Source organism: Aulostomus chinensis, chromosome 20 (genome assembly GCF_037954235.1).
Source record: "Aulostomus chinensis isolate RoL2024-O1b breed Wild chromosome 20, RoL_Achi_v1.0, whole genome shotgun sequence".
NCBI classification, from domain to species: Eukaryota; Metazoa; Chordata; class Actinopteri; order Syngnathiformes; family Aulostomidae; genus Aulostomus; species Aulostomus chinensis.
Genome location: NC_141339.1, coordinates 13575255 through 13592397, shown reverse-complemented (window position 1 = coordinate 13592397; position 17143 = coordinate 13575255). Strand labels below are relative to the sequence as shown.

At 39.8% G+C, this 17143-nt stretch overlaps 2 protein-coding genes across 11 annotated transcripts in view; one reads left to right on the top strand and one right to left on the bottom strand.

Annotated features, from left to right (window-relative positions):
* The window catches only part of otofa (otoferlin a), a 75400-nt gene that overhangs the window by 24139 nt on the left and 34118 nt on the right, over positions 1-17143 (bottom strand). For all 10 annotated transcript variants that reach the window (XR_015110767.1, XM_086190626.1, XM_086190618.1 and 7 more), the window contains exons 6-9: positions 2720-2793; positions 1880-2006; positions 1432-1486; positions 721-852 (exon numbers count right to left, since the gene is read on the bottom strand). Coding sequence is in view for 9 of the 10 variants with exons in the window: in XM_086190626.1 (XP_086046752.1) it covers positions 721-852; positions 1432-1486; positions 1880-2006; positions 2720-2793 (388 nt within the window). In the remaining variant the exon portion in view is untranslated. The remainder of the gene's footprint in view (positions 1-720; positions 853-1431; positions 1487-1879; positions 2007-2719; positions 2794-17143) is intronic.
* LOC147242905 (uncharacterized) lies at positions 12758-17033 on the top strand. Its single transcript, XM_086189390.1, has 3 exons — positions 12758-12921; positions 13736-13826; positions 14849-17033. Exons 2-3 carry the CDS (start codon positions 13749-13751, stop codon positions 16358-16360), a joined length of 1590 nt encoding a protein of 529 aa, XP_086045516.1. The 5' UTR covers positions 12758-12921; positions 13736-13748; the 3' UTR covers positions 16361-17033.

Below are 17143 nucleotides of genomic sequence, written 5' to 3'. Positions count from 1 at the left end.
ACTGTACGTTTTATTTGAATATAATCTTCAAAAAGAATGAATCTTGAAACACCCACACAGATCTGGCCTGTTGATGTACTGTAGCATGTCTGTAGCCGGGTGTGAAGGTGTGTGTGGGTCTAGATATGAGGAGGGAAAGCTGGAAAGACTATTATCCGGATCAGCCTGGTTTTCTGTAAGTCCACAGGGAATTTGCAGACAAACAGAATGAATCGATTGCAGACAAGCTGTCACTTGTGCTCCCTTCAGGACACGACCTCAAGGCCGAGCATGTGACTCGCCATTACTCACAAACACTTTCTACTAAGTGTGATGTGAGGGGTAGTATTTTAATGACAGCAAATCATTCGAATCATCAAAGAACACAAACAAAATTAACGCTGCATTTAATCTGAGTGCCATTTTTACAGTGATCGTCGACAGCAACACAGAGCAAAAACAGGAACAAGGCTGATGTCTTTCAGACTTTAATTAATATATTTAACATTTTAATGCTTACAGATGATGCCAAAAGTAAGTACTTAGTGTGGTTACCGGCGGAAAGCACCATTCTTCCTCAGTATAAGTTTTCGAGTCTTGTGAAAATGCGCCAAATGTGTTCAAAGCCAGTTTATACTGTATTGACTGGTGACTAGAATCCTTGAAATATTCAGGCAACTTACTTAAAATTTTCCTATTGCATTCTTGCATGATGATATTTTCAATCCCCATAAATCTCACCTCATTGTAGTACGGACAGTTGGTGGACTCCTTCATAGACGTGTACTTTTTATCATCTCCGATCTCCACACACACCACAGGGTCCATGTTGAGGCCAATTAGTTGCCGTGCCTCAACGACTGTGATGCTAATCTGGTGGGAGATATTAAGACTCATCAGGCAAATACGCAATGATTATCATGAGGAAAATTTGAGTGAAACGGTTCAAACCAAATTCTCACAGGAAACTGAAAGCTTTTCTCAGATTTTTAAGACAATGACTTTACTCCTACTTCCCCTAAGTTGTAGCATTTGATAGACAAACGATTGGTGCTAAAGGGGCTAAAGGTTGCAACATCCAGCTTAGTTTAGTAAAGGACAGATGGTATGTCTACATTCATTGTTTTATATTGTCACTGCTGTTGCAGAGGCTTTGCACATTTTAAGGCTAATATATATGTAAATGTATATTTATGTACCTGGTTAGTAGTTCCCCACTGCTTCCTCATGCTAAGCTTAGTTAAACTAACCTAATTGCTTCCTGGCACTCCCTCCTAACTTGCATATGCCAGTAGGAACAATATAAGTTTATTACTCAAATTTAAGCATATTTCTAAAATGTCAAGCTGTCTTTTAGCAGTGCTTCCCTTTTAAAATCATTTATATACTCCCCCACCACTCATACATAGTAATAGGAGAGTTTAGAGGACAATTTGATCCAAACACACAAACCTGATAATCTACTGGTCGCCCGGAACTCGGTTCCATCTTGATATCTGGTTTTGACCTGTAAAAAAAAACAAACAAACACAACAATCATTTTCAAAAGTAAAGCTTTAGCTTAAGTAGGTTTTTATGTACTCCAATGAGTATTTGCCAACATTACTTTAAAAATGTGTGAATTTTACCATCTTTCCATCTTTGCAGGTGGAATAAGTGTATTTATAGGAATTTTTCTTCAAATGTGCAAACTGTGCAATAAGCTTCGGCTCATTCCATGCATCAGCAGTTTGAGTTGTATTGCTAAAGAATAAGCTGCTGGACATGCATTTGAATTATTTAGTGTATAGTGTATAGTGTGTGTGTGTGTGTTTGTGCGCGCGTGCGTGGGTGTGTGTGCTGTGTTTGTGCGTGCGTGCGTGGGTGTGTGTGGACATTCGTGTCCGATCAAACAGGAGACCTTTTATTAGAGACGTTGGTGGTGACAGCAGTGACAGATGCCAGAGAAATGGTGTCTGGTTCCAGCATTCCAGCAAGACGTATGGCCTTCCTGTCCAGGTCCTCCATGTCCAGGACTGCTGGCTCATCTGAATGAAAATGATTTTGGATACATTGTCGACTGAGTCCTGAGTGTAAAGACACCATTGTCTTAAGAATTAGTTTCATATGTCGCAACTACAGTTGGGGCTGATTTTTATTGAGTGATTCCAGTAATTTTCGATGTAATTTCATGCATGTTTCTGCTTATGCTTTTTTGTTCTTTGCTGCACTTGCAGCGCTTTTTACTGTGTTGTTTAAGATTAAGGTTAGCTTGTGTTGTACTAATACTGTTGCTGTAACTGTCTATTTGTATTGTTTCAACTGTTGTGTTTTATCGGGCTGGTTTCACCTTGCTGAGGGACTACAACTGCAAATTAGCTGCTTAGCTAAAACTGGCACGTTTACAGAAATGTTGATTAAAGTGTATTGTCCCTGTAAACCAAATAGAGTAAAATAAACATAATTTTCTTCCTAGTGCTGAGACAAAGGCTTGAAACATCACATAAAGCCAGAGACAGGAAATGGAAATAGGTTTGAGCAGTTAAATTAAAAGGTTTTACAAATTTGATCCATTGCTATCTCATCCAAATTGTCTGGAGGAGAGATTACAAATGCTCTCAGTTCTTCGAATTTTTTGGCTGCAGCACTTAATTGTATTGTTACTTCCACACAGGTACTGAATTATCAGAAATTTTTCACAATGTCCACGAAACTCTGGAGTTTATAAGTTCAATTGGCCTCCTTTGGTGTGTTACTTTACCTCCTTTCTTGTGATCATCTTTGGAGCTCTTGATCTTGCCGAGCTTCATGGCTGAGAAAACGCCTCTCCCCGCTCTGGTGGAGGAGACAGCAGCAGGTGGAGGAGAGAACAGAGGGAACTGATATCATGAACTTGTCTCATTTAAGTTCAATTTCCATCGGTAGAACTTCAGAGGCTGATTAACATTAAGAGATCCCCGCTTGCCACTTGTGAGAGAATCACAACGCAACCCAACACCATCGAGTAAACATCTCGAGACATTTAATTCCAGTCGATAGATTCCCACCCATCACTAATTCTCCAGACCCTCAATCACAAAACAAGAGTATCCAGTGTCTCCACATTGATATTATCTGGATCATATATCACCACCACAACAAAGAACTTGTGATGTCACCAGCGGCTCGACAAATGAGTGACCTTAATAATTAAAAATGAGTGTGACCATCTAATTTACGGCGGATATGGATACACGTAAGGAAATTAATGAATACTGTTTTCGTTTTGTTTCCTCAAGCATTCAGCGTCGCGGATACTGTAACAGAGTTCAGTTTCTGTTTTCATCTTTACCCTGTTATCCTAGAGCAAAACACATTAAAAGGAATGGGGAAAAAAGAAACAAATGGAAAATTTGAAAGAAAGGTGTGTCAAGATATCAGAGGTTTTTAGTCAAGTGCAAAAAAACTGGAAAATAAAATTCTGGGCCGCAAGGAGATATCAAAGTAGGGACATTACTCATCAAAATAAATGTGAAAAGGTTTTCAAGTCAAACCAAAGGCATACCCACTTTATCATGCCCTCCTTGGATTACAATGAGGTTTAAAAAGACATCATGTTAGGCTTTAAAAAAGATGTTTAAATGTGAAAAATCTTTTAACTGCTGGGCAGAATCACTGGGGGATATATTAAGTAGTCGTTAAAAGGTTTAGTGGCATCAAGTATGAGCTCTGATAATGACCTCCAGTCATTTATGAGGCCACGATGTCCAACCCCAGCTGGTTCTTCTCAAATGTGCTGATTTGCTGCTTGATTCTTCGAAAATCAGGAAGAAATATTTGTTGTGTTTGAAGATTAAACAAAAACATGACAATGAAAATTTGCTGTGGTTGCTTTTTGGATATTTTCATGGATTTATATTAATTTGCTAGAGACTTCCCTTAACCACTACTTTCCTAACCATAACTTCAATCACTGGGCCAAAGAAATGGATACATAAATGTTGAGCTCATCTACACATGCCAACCCCCTAAAAAAACAACAACAAAAAAAACTGTTTTGTTTGCATCCACAAAATAGACTTTAATCATACACTCACACACACACACACACACACAAACACACAGATTGGACGAAAATCCATACATACCACATGAAAGAAACCACTAGTCCTACTGAGCTCAGCAGAAACGTCAGGTCACTATTAATCCCCTCAGACTCCCTCTAATTTTATGTTTGCATATTTCTTCACCTGTACGGTGCAGGTGCTCCGGACCGACCACGCCGATGACGAGACAGACGAGTGGATGATAGGCGCAGAGGGAGGGAGGGAGGCAGGGAGAGGTGAAGGGGGTTGGGCTTTATACACAACCAAAGAGGATAGTTGCTCTTCACTTTTCTTAGACATAAAGTCAACAACTAAGAGAAATGAAGAACTCTTAATAGCAAACAAGGTTGCTCGTCTTGTCAGAAATTAACAACATGATCCAAAAAAAACCTCCAAATCAATCCAGTTGGCTGTTTTTTTGCTCTTCCATCTTGGTGATTAAGTGGTTGAATTCAGGCAATTAAAAGTACCAGATTCAATTATTGGGAAATCACCAGGAGGCAGAATTGGAACAGCAGCCTATCCTGTTGAAGTCAGACACATTACACGCCTTATCTCCCCCCAAATAGAGGCAGACAGAAATGAGGAGAAGGCAATGGTTTTTGCTGAGCTGTAACGTCAGACTACATCATCCTAATGGTTCTGAAGAAGGACAGTTAATATTCACATGGTCAAAGTGTCGCTCTTTTCTCGGTTGAGGACAGTCCAACAGCAAATATGAGCTTGAGAGACAGGTCTACATGCACCGTCTTTCATTTGAAAAAGAGAAAAGAGTCATGGGAACATTTGTTGCAATAGTGAAGCCGAAAAATATTTCATTTACTTGTCCTTCACTCCCGTTCCCTTTCATTTGCTGCGCCGAGCTGAGAATAAACAAAAGAATCGACCAAAAAAAAAACCTGATGAACCTTGAGAGTTTGCTGTTTTCATTCAAAATGAAATCTGACCTTCAGATGTGACAGGAGCAAAGCAAAATTCTTTGTGCAGTTTGAGAAGTTTTTCTGTCTTTTTCTTTTCCTGTCATCTGCAACGAAAACCATTGTCGCAGAGACTAGCTAACATTCCTACACCCTCGCTGAGAATGGAAGGTCATTCAAGCTTTGTAGACGGAGAAAACAAGCCAGGCAAAGCACAGACATTGCATACTTTGACACATAGCACAAGATTTAGGTATTAAATGCCCACGTTTGCTTAAAGCTGAGAATAAATGTTACAAGATGTCTAGAGGTTTATTATGCACAAATCAGAAATACATGACAACATGAATAAATTGCCTTGTAACACATGTTAATGGCAGGAATGATGAATGATCCGAAGCAGAATTATTCCCTAGATTCTAAACGCCAGCACCTGGCAGCTTGGCTTGCATCTTCTGTAAAACACGGGGTTCAAAACATGCATCGTTTTTCTCTGAGCCACGACATCTTTAATGTGCGTGTCACGCACTGAGATAAGGAGAAGCCAAGTCAAGAGATCTGACATTGAACCCCATGCAAGTGGATGATGGAACACAAGCAGATCTGAGAGGAAGGGGTGGATATTATGCACTTTTATGTGAGATTATACACTTCTTGCATTTTTACAGTTGAACTCCATAACGTTACCAATAGCAACCGCCAATGGCACTGTAAATATCTCAAAAAGCACTGAATGGATTGCCATGAAATATTAACTGTATTCACAGTCTGCACCAGTGACATAAAATATTACTTTACTGCTTTTGCGGGGACCTCAGAAGATGAACCCTGAAACCTTGCTGATCCCCTGACATTTGCTGGAATAATTCCATCTAATGCCAGGATGATGTTGAGGGCTTTCTTCTAATTCTTAATGTCTTGAAAGCCATAGGCTCGAGCGTTATGTTTTGGGGTTGTCTGTTTGTTTGCCTGTCCCTCTGTACATATTTCCCATTATTTATTAACATATCTCATCAATTCCTTGGGGGAATTTCTTCAAATTTCTTTCAAATGTCCATTCGATTTAAGGACTTAAAAGGTTGGGGTTTTTTTTTTTAGTCAAACATCATTGCCACCTCATACAAGCCTCATTTCTCTGGAATGCAAGGAGGGAATTTCTCTAAATTGGCCACAAACATCCACTATGAATCAATGATAACTTGAACAAATAGAGACACAAGAGAAACACAGAAATAGAGACATAAAACTAGCAATGCAATGTTTCTGGTTTTAGAATAGAATTAACTGGTGAACTGATTGAAATGCCCGTCAACAACCTGAAAAATAGCATAGATTTCAACAAGCAAAAGGCAACTGATGGTATTAAAATCTCAAAAGGACAAAACTTTTTATTTTTTAAAATAGTTGTTTTGTTTTTTGGTCCACTGATGTTTCAGAATATCAATGGATGGTAAAACCTTTGATTCAGAGCATGCCATTGCTAATGATATTTCTGACTTAATGTTGTTTAAAATAATCCACACATCCATCATCATGTTGCGTTGCTTGGAGAAATAAAGACATTCCTCATCCGCGGCTGCGTTCCACATTTTACACTAATTAGGACATATTAGCATGCTAATGCAATACATTAACATATCGACCGTTATGTAAACTGCAGGCTGCCAGACATTAGCGTGAAGGTATTTTTATGTGAGCATGCTAACTGCAGCATTATCATACAGCCTCGAAGCGCTGCCCGCACGGCAGTTCACTGTTATTACTACATCTATGGAGTAGTTTGTGTGTGGACAGTAAATGAGTGATGTTTTCTGTGAAATTACTTCCAGGAAGCTTGTCCTCAGCCGATGTGTTTAGCTTCCTGCTACATAGCTGTACGCCTAAAAGGCTGGTGAGGGTAAAGGAGTTGCTCAGTGAAACTGACAGACCACATGATGTTGCTGATCTAAAAACCTTACATGTTGTCAAACTGGTTAATATCCTGGATCACAAAGAGGCTTTGTGTTACGTTATCTGCAATTCTACTGATGATATAGCCTACTGTACCATTTTAAAGGCTTTTTGTGCATTTGGATACGAAGGTGAATAAAGGGGGGAGTAAAGGAGTGATCAATAATTCACTGAAATAAACTGTCTATTGTTCTGCTGAATGGAACCTAGTGAAAAAGCTACCCAGCCTCCTCTCTCACCCACACACACTATGTAACACAGTCGTTCCGTCTTGAACTTTAAGGAGTGATGTTCAACTTAATTAATCTACTCTTATAAAACAGAATATCAAATATTCTCCACTGTAATATTGACCTCTCTCTCAGCAAGGACTTTAATGTAGCTGCTTTATTTGCCTTCAGGAGAGCTAATAAGTCAGTAGCTGATATTCTTTGCTTGTGATCTCGGGAGTGTTTGCTCATAACTTTACCCTCATTAGCGTCACACAGTTAGAAGTTTATGCAATTTTAATGCCCTCATGTTATCCTTTGAGGCTTCATGACCTACATAGACCAAACAAAAACATTTGTTTAAATGGTGAAGCTATATTTGTGTGGGTTTATTTGGGATTTCATGTGTGGGTGCATGGCTCTGTACAGTTGAGACCTATTTTGTTTGGTTGCGTAACTCAGGAATGAGGGGGAGACGTTCGACAGGATGCAGACAGAGGAAAAAAAAATCTAAGCGACACCCATGTTATCTTTTTAAATTTTAATCTTCACTCCAAATAGCACTCTTGCATTGTTCACTTTACTGTTGCATCAACCGGCTTGGAAAGAAATCACTGGACTGAACGCTTTTTACTCAGGCTGCTTTAAAGGTTTTCAGATGTATTTCTTTTTTCTTATGTCTTTTATGTCATCTTATGGATTCTAAAGATGTATACTTATTAATGAGCGCTGCAGATGGGAAGATCAGCTCTTCAAAAACCTATTTACAACCCTTATCTGGGACACACACTCAGGTGATGCAGTACAAGTTTACCCCCAAAGACACATCTGCATTGTCTGCTTCCAAAACAGCAGAGAACGACTCAAAAATCACACGCCTTAGCTTCACATCACTGCTAACACACAGCAAACAGCCGAGCTGACAAACACAGAGGAGTCCCTGCACAGAATGCAGCTACATTAGAAACCATCACACTTCACGGTTGGATGCCAGTCAAGTTTATATCCATGAGCCCATGTAGTGAGCATTTTTACAGAGCGAACCACTTCTGTTCCTCATACATTACTGAATAATGGGCAAAAACAGTGTTTTTGTTTTGGTGGGTTTTTTTGTTGTAGAAAGTAACTTCAGGGTGATTTTTGGATGCATAATGCTGTCACATCAGGGGATACATTACTGAATCATAGCCTAAAGCACGTTCAGTGATTTCAGATGATCTCTTACCGTCAAAATCTCATCATCTCCTCGCTGATGACTGTGCCAAATTTGGGGAGATTCATAGTGTTCCTATTATATTGAGTTCAAAATAACTGGATGTGCAATGGTCCATTCACAGCCCCCTCTTCCTCCTCCATGGAAGCATAAAAGCAAAGAATGTCAAAGATTTGCTTTAATAGCATCAGCAGGGGGATACAAGATAGAGTGCAGCTACAGAAAATATATTTGAAGATATTTGTTATTTAAATCTAGCGTGACAGATTAAAAATGACAGACTCATTGACAAGAAACTTTTCATTTGAGTATACTGATGAAAAATTCAACTTGTATGCTCTTTTCCAATTGATCCTTATCGCTAAGCCTTATATCTGACTCCAAGCCTTATCCGTCATTTCAGTATGTCAGCAATGTCTTGATTCACTGATCTGAAGACTTTTCATTTGCTGACGAGGCTTAGTGTACATTAGAATGCTGACAGCTTGGAACAGTGTACAAAAACTTTTTAAAAAAAAAAGACTGTTGGTTCATGTTCAGCCTCAGCAGAGTGGTGCAGGACCTACTCTGAGAACCTGGAAATAAGGGTTGGTGAGCGTCTGCTTCTCTCATTTCAAAGTCAGTAAGATGTTTGAATTGGTTTCAAGTTGAAGTCCTTTTAAGGTTTTGCTCAAAATCATAAAAAACACAAGTGAATAATGGACCCGTGAGTTTTTAAGCATCTCAAAGGTAGCGGGCGCTAACAAGTGGCTAAATGAGACAGACAGGTTGTCACAGACTTTAAACGTCATCATAATGAAAACAGAAAAATAAAGAAGCTTAGTTGTGGTAAAGTATAAGTCATAAGACTGCTTAGCTTTGTGCTCTAACTTACTGCATTTATGCTTCATAATCATAAATTTGCAGTTTATTTACAAAGATCTTCCTTTAAAAAAAAAAAAAGCGAAGTCTCATTAACCTTTGTTTGCAACAGAGCTCCTTATAAGCAATATTCCCAAATGCTGTTATTAACTTCCGAGTTGTCCTGCAAAAATACATCATCCCTGCGGCACTCTGGAGCAGCGGAACATCATAGAAACATATCTGAGTTGAACAGCTGGCAATAAAATCCTATTTTGGGAGGTATAAAACAATCTGTTACAGACTGTGAAACCCACACAGGTGCCGGATTATAGAGCTCAAGAAGGTGGAACCCACACGGTCCTCAGAAAGGCTTAATCAGGCAACAAAACACTTGAGTGAGTGGACTGTGGGTGGGTCGACAAAAGAATGCAACAATACATAAAATCTGAATTCAAGATTAGTATATATAATATTGTTGAATTACATCTCTACTTCTAAATGGAGTCTGTGCCGCAGTGAGAGGCTGGTACCAGAAATATGCACTCTGTTGTCCAGATCCAATGACATAAGTGAGATGAAACACCAGAGGACACCTGCAGGAGGTGTTTGATGATGCATCATCAGCATATAACATGATGTCAGAGCAACCTTTGAAGATGCTGTCTGACAGTGAATGAATAAAATGTTCGATCGCATATTAAAACACTGATAACCACTGGCAGAGGCATTGTACAAACTGAATTGTCTCCTCTGAGAGCAGATTTGATATTATGCAAATGCTTATTTCAGTAGGCAGAACAAACTCAAGGAATATTTACAGCAACATGTATCAGTGAGGCAATGATGATTAATTTTGTTTGCTCAGGGAAAAATGATGTCCTGAATCTGCATTAAAGCCTGAGAAATACTCCAGTCTGCATTTTCGTTTTATTCTATTTTATTGTTCCTTCATTACCAGTATTTGATGCCCGTGCAGATCAGATCAGATCCCTTCATGGCTTTAACATGTGTTCTTCTGCATGTAATATTCAGCAGATCTGTTTCACTGCAGTAAAAACCACGCGGGAGGTGATTTATTCATTAGGAATAACAAAACCTCTGCAAAGCCAGATCACGGTGGTATGGCAGATAGCACAACATGCTCAGTGGGAGCTGTCATAAATCATCCCGCAGGCCCAGAGAGGACACGGAGAGAGGTGGTAGCAGCGGGCCGATCGATTCTGGGTGCAAAATGAACCAGAATGCCTTCGCAAGTCCCCTCCACTCTACTTCAGTCCAAAGCTCTTCTGAAAACCCTTTCTAAGATCTTCATGACATAACAAAATGGACAGCAGCAGCTGGGCTCCCTGGCTCATGCGGAGACTGTTCTTCAGTTTGTTCATTCATTCAAACACACAAAGTCACAACCTTTGATGGATAATTCACAATAAATGTATTTTAGTGTTCGTATCTGTGCCTCTCTGGAGCCTTAATTTTTGTTTACAGGTGTTTGTTTGTTTGTTTTTATTTGTAAGGGGACAATGCACATTAAATAATAATCAAATGAATATGAATGCAGTCTGGTTCATCAAAAAGCTTATTTTGACTTGTAATTAGTTTATACGAGGTTTTTAATCAATAATTAGAAATAAATATATATATATATATATATATATACATATGGATTTTTCATATATAAATAAAACACCTGGTCTAAACTATGAAGCCAATGACATGAGAGTGAATGTATAGATGAATAAATAATTAGGGAAATTGTGGCCCCAACATACTGATTTGTTGCAATAAGATCACCATAAAATGAACAGCAGAAGAGCACCTTGGTTGTGGCTTGGTAGGGCCTTTGAGCATACACAACGTGTTTTCATAAAGCAATACTTACGTAACCCAGAAAGTGTTTTTCACCTTCCAAATACTCACACATTGGTTCCTTAACTCCTTAAAACATTTTCTCACCATGCATCGCTTCGATACGACTCAAAAAATGCGGACAGAGCCAATCACTTATAATTAGCTTGAAGATAATGACGCCCCATAGCCAGCGACTACTAATAGCAGCAAAACTATCCAGAAAAATATCAGTTTCTCTCCAGCACATCCACTTCCTCTTCTTCCAGCCATGACACTTTGAGGTAAAAGGAAAGTAAAGGAACACCTCTGCACTTTTATGAATGGATGAGCTCGAGAGCATTAGTTTAGTTTGTTTTGAGGTCAAATCGTTTTGGGTTTTTTTTTTGGAGATGCATAGATGTGATACAGCAGTGAAGAGAAAGTCTTTGAGAATTCAAGGGAACTATTTGTGAGTACTTGAAGTGGTACTCTTTGGAAGAAGTCACTTCAAGTCTATGATATACAGGCTGGGATATCTGTGAAGCACCAAAATACTTCATTTAGAATGGCTTTTTTACGCATATTATACCTTTAGCAAGTATTAAACCTGCCGCAGATTGGATATTGCACTTCGCCATATTAACATGCTTGTCAGATTTTGATTCATACTTTATCCCTTGGGCGGCACGGTGGTGCAGTGGTCAGCACTGTCGCCTCACAGCAAGAAGGTTCCTGGTTCCAGTCCCAGCTCCAGCACGGGGTCTTTCTGTGTGGAGTCTCCATGTTCTCCCTGTTCCTGTGTGGGTTCTCTCTGGTACTCCAGCTTCCTCCCACAGTCCAAAGACATCAAGAGGGGACGAGGCTGATTGATACTCTAAATTGACCGTAGGTGTGACTGTGAGTGTGAATGGTTGTCTGTTTCTATGTGTTGGCCCTGTGATGGACTGGTGACCTGTCCAGGGTGAACCCCGCCTCTCACCTGAAGGCTGCTGGGAAAGGCTCCAGCCCCCCATGACCCTTAACAGGATAAGCGGAAGAAAATGGATGGATGGATGGATGGACTTTATCTATAAAAATGGCAAACTTTTTCAAAATACAGTCAGTGCTGGAAAATATTGATAAATACTAGTATTAAGGACCTTGATAAAAATGTCTTGAAACGACAAAAGTCATGACTTATAAATGTACTGGTAAAAATAATGGATTAGTCTCTCAAACAATGATTTTGCTATTCCCAATAAGAGACTTTCTCTAAATAATGTCCAAGTCTATTAAGAAAGCCACTATTTTGAACAAAGAAAAAAAGACCTGGGAGACACTGAGTCATTTGGAAAAAACCCATTAGATACTGACTCATTGCTCCAAGAAAAAATAAGGCACTGAGTCAGCATTTTGATAGAAAAAAAACAACAGAAAATACGTTATTCTTTTGAGGAAAAACTAATTAGATACTGACTCATGATTTTGAGAAATGCTAATGAGATACTGACTCATTGTTTGTGAGCAGGTTTTACTTTTTTAGATGTCATCATTATTTTGACTTTTTTATTTATTTATTTATTTATTTGGTCAGAAATGGGCTTCCATACAGTCAAACGAATATAACAGGAAGGAAAAGTACTGTATTCCTCTCTGTTCCTGTACTGCTTCGCTGTTTAATTATTAGGATCAGCAGCCAATCAGCAGCGTCTACGTGTCTGTAAGATTCTTCTGATTTCTCCTCAGAGAGCATGCTCAGTTTCCTGTTCACCCGACTTCCGCAATTGTCGCAGCAGACCCTCCCGTTGTGGTCCCTGTATCTTCGAAGTTACCCTCCTGCGGATCGCGGTTACTAAACGCTGCTAGTAGCAGAGAAAGCACCGTAGTCTGTCTCCCTCCCTGAGCTGACCGACGCCGCCTGACCGGGACCGTCGGCCGGGGTTGGTGTCTAGCTTCACCGCGGAGCTACAACCGCTAGTCCGCCGCTGCTGCTCTGCTCTGCTCTCTGTCTGCCTGCCTGCAGCCCGATAGCGGCTTTGTTTACCGCTCGCTCCGCTTTGTCTTTGCTCTGCTTGTCAGTTTGTCTGTGCTGGATGGCATGACCTTTGACCGCTTTAGGACGTTTCAGTGGCGTGTTTGTGTGACGTTTATTTTATTTACCATTTCTCATTGTGCAAATACGTGTTTGACCATCCAGTGACATTGATTTATGTACTTTAATTCTGTGTGACCATCCCTGTGTGTAATTTATTTGATTTATTGTGTTTGTAATTAGAATAAGATCCTGTTTTGTGTTGTCTACTTAAATTATTTTTGCTGAAATGACAAATGTTTGTCTGATGTATTACTTCTTAACTCACTATCTGGAGGCCCTGTTTCTTCACATACCTCAGCATTTAGCTGAGTCTTGAATATGTGGCCTTTTTACCATAAAAAAATAAAATACTACGAGCTGTAATTAGCTTTCATGATTTGTGGTCAGAGTGTGACACAAATTTGCAATAAAAGATAGTCTGGCAGTGCAAAGATTAAGAAACACAATCACGGAAATGTACCTTAACAATACAACTAAAGTTTGCTCTCTGCTGTTGTACTTTTTTAAGTTGGTGTTGAACCTTTCTTTAAATGTCTGCACCAATAGAATAACAAAAAATCTAAAAGTTTGTTTAGTCCCTAATTATTGCAAGTATATTTTTCAATCAGTTATGTCAGTAATTACAGTGTTTGACTAATTCAATTTCCATTGTGGTTTAGGACTCGACTAGGCATGGGGTCTTGGCTGAGAGAGTTTTTGGTGGAGCGCAACATTGATGAGGATGTGATCCAGAAGCTTGAAGAGGAAAATGTAAGCCACTGGTGAATGTGCTCCTCCCAGTGTGTGTGTTAGTGTGATTGTGTGAGACATTTAGGGAAGTGGAATGTGTTTGCTTTTTGTTTTTTTTTAAAAAAAAAGACTGTCACCACAGAATACTGTAACAGAATTCCATGAACTGTATGGATATGTAAATGTGTACACACTAGATGTTTGTATTTTTTAATTAAAAATGGAAAAAGTCTGTTTAAGCAATCATTTAAAAGAAAGAGAAATATCAACAGCATTATCAGAAATACATAATTACTTTTTTTTTTATTGCAGCTGTAATTGTCCTCATGAGGAACTTTCAGACTTTTTGGGGAAAAAGCTCACTGTCTATCCTCCCGAGAGCCAGACTAGAAGATAGATACCCTTCTCTCCTATGGGCATGTATTAGGGAGACTGACTGACCACTGGCTAACATAGCATAAAGAATGGAAGTGAATGGGAAGTATTAGTGCACGTCTGCCAATCTCAAGTTCATGATCTTGGTTTGTTCAGACGTAATTCTTCCAATCCACTCTTACAAAGTCAGCCATGATAAATAACAGCAGTCGCTCTACTAGTTTGTTTTGTTGACTGAAGGCGAAATGGCGCTCTTGAAGCGTCAAATAACAGCACTCAGTCTGAAAAGTAGTTCCTTGTCTGATTCTTCAATTATTTTGCAATTTGGAATTATTTTATAAAGAATGCCATACATAACCAGTTACATGAGTGGAAATAAAAATGTTGCATTGAAACATGTATTTGATCACGTTTAATGGAGGTATGCTCACCCTTACCTCCCACTACCATTCATGTTGCTAAGCTAACTAGCAGTCAGCTGGGCCCAGCTTCTTGATGAACTCACCGAGGAGAGAAGGATATTTATCTTCTCGTCTGGCTATGGAGAGGATGGACAATAAGCAGTGCCCCCCCAAAATGGAATCTTTTAATATCTATTTGTATTCTATCCTATAGCTTCCATTTTTATGATGATGATATATATATATATATTTTGACATTTTTTTCAGATTGACGAAACTGTCATTCCATTAATGACTGACAGCGACCTGGCAAAGTTCATCCCCAAAATCGGGGATAGAGTCTCCACTGTGGCGTTCTGTAGACAAGCAGCCATTTTACAACAAGCCCACACCAGGAGGGCATCAATACTTTCCAGGCTCCAGGAGAGACTGACTGAAGCCGAGGGGTTGCCTTCAAACAAGAAATCATCATCTAAGCTAGCGGGCAATACAAATGCTAAACGTAAAATGAGACGCATCGAGGTTGGTTGGATGGATTTTGATGAGCGAGAGCAAAGATATAGACAGGTGAAGTCGGTAAACGGCGGAGGGACAAACCATATCTCCATTGGTAAAGTGGCAACAGTTGCAGACATCCAAGTTATGGCTGAAAAGATGTTTTTCCCCAATGGTTATTCGAAGAAAAACAAAAGTCTTTCACAATACTCGACTCATATGGAGAGCTCCCAGACGCACGTCGATCTGTTCAATACAGTCGAAGAGTTGTATGAGCGAAGCAAAGTCAAAATTCTAAGGCTTTACCTCTGCACCAAAAAGAGAACAGGACAACCGCCGTCAGTCGGAGGGCAAGATTATCTCGCAGGATTACAGCCTGCACTGATCGATCTCACCAACAACGAACAAAACTCTGCATTTCCGCATCTGCTGGGGGAGGAATCACAAAACCAACATGGAATTAATGATGGAGCATCCACCAGTGAAGACTTGGATGACACATCACCCCTGGATGAAGGTTCTGACGCAGCTATTAAAATGGAGTCCGACAGCCTAGAAATAACAGTGGATGAGTCCCTGTGTGCTGAATCGTCATCATGTCCACTGATTGTAAGAAGAGCTCACTGTCTGTGGGACCTAATCAGTGCCTTTCGGAATCCAGACATCATTGAAAAAGAGTTAAACGTCAAAATGTGTTCGCCAGATGGGGTGCTCGAAGAGGGTGAGGGAATTGCTGTGCTCCATGAATGCCTGACAGAATTTTGGATGGACTTCTACGAAAGTTGCACCCTGGGGGCTGAGGGGAAAGTCCCCTTTATCAGGCATGACTTTCAGCATGAGGAGTGGCAGGCTGTAGCTCGCATGTTTGTCGTAGGGTGGAACCAAGCTGGTTATTTCCCTGTGAAACTCGCCATACCATTCCTGGAAGAGGCGCTGTATGGCTCGACCACCAGCAGTTTCAAGGATTCCCTTCTGCTGTACGTATCTCAAAAGGAGAGAGACGTCCTTTTGAAGGCCCTGGAGGACTTTGATTCAGTGGACACAGATGAACTCTTAGATGTGCTCGGCTCTTATGGATGCAAGCAAGTCCCCACCAAGGACACGCTGCACTCTATTTTAGCTCAGATAGGACACAAGGTAATCATTCAGGCTCCGATGTATGTGATTAAGTGTTGGCATCCCATCTTGGCTTCTCTAGCTAGACTACTGCCACCAAATGGTCTTCATCATTTCATCGAACAAAAGAAGAAGCAAATGCAACCACAGCATAGCAGCTTCCCGTAAACTGAGGAGCTCTTCCTGTGCTTCCCTACAGGATTAGATCTGGGAGATAAGGCCATGCTAATTGAGTTCATCAGCAGAGATTTGCCTCTGCAGAGCACTGTTCCACACATGTGTGTGTTTTAAAGCTACCCATTAGACACTACAAGCTATCCAGATTATTGTGGCTCAGTGTGGGTAACAACATTGAATTGAAGGATGTGACTGACTCTCGCAAGACTGAAAAGTTTTCGCTTTTTGACTTCAGAATCAATTTGATTTAGCATGTTTCGTGTTATTATTACAGTTGTATGTAGTGACAGGTGTTTAAAGCCATGTTCAGTTTAATCAAGTTGACAGGAGGTTTTAAAAAAGGTGTTCCTGATCATGTACATACAAATACAACCTCTTTTGTACTCAACTACGGTGTCTTTTTTTTTTTTTTTCAGTCCGTAAATTATTCATCTCCATACTAAATGTTGATGCCTTCTCTGCCACATTCCTTATGTCCTCACACTGGAGCTGTTTCAATGATTGCCGACAGATACTCGAAACATTTTAGAGCCTTTTTAGTGTTGTAAAAGTGAAGTGGCATGTTATGCTTAGTCATTATGTGTAAATGATATACATTAAATAGGAGGCCTAAGTAACACAAGGACCATCAATGGTACATCAGTAGGCATCAGATTTAACAGGATAAAGTAGTGCAGGAAAGCATCCTAAAACCTGGAAGTAGATTCAAGAGTTTTCAGTTAAATGCCTGAAATAAGGTCAGTGGTTTGCAGTAGCTTCATATATTTTAACATT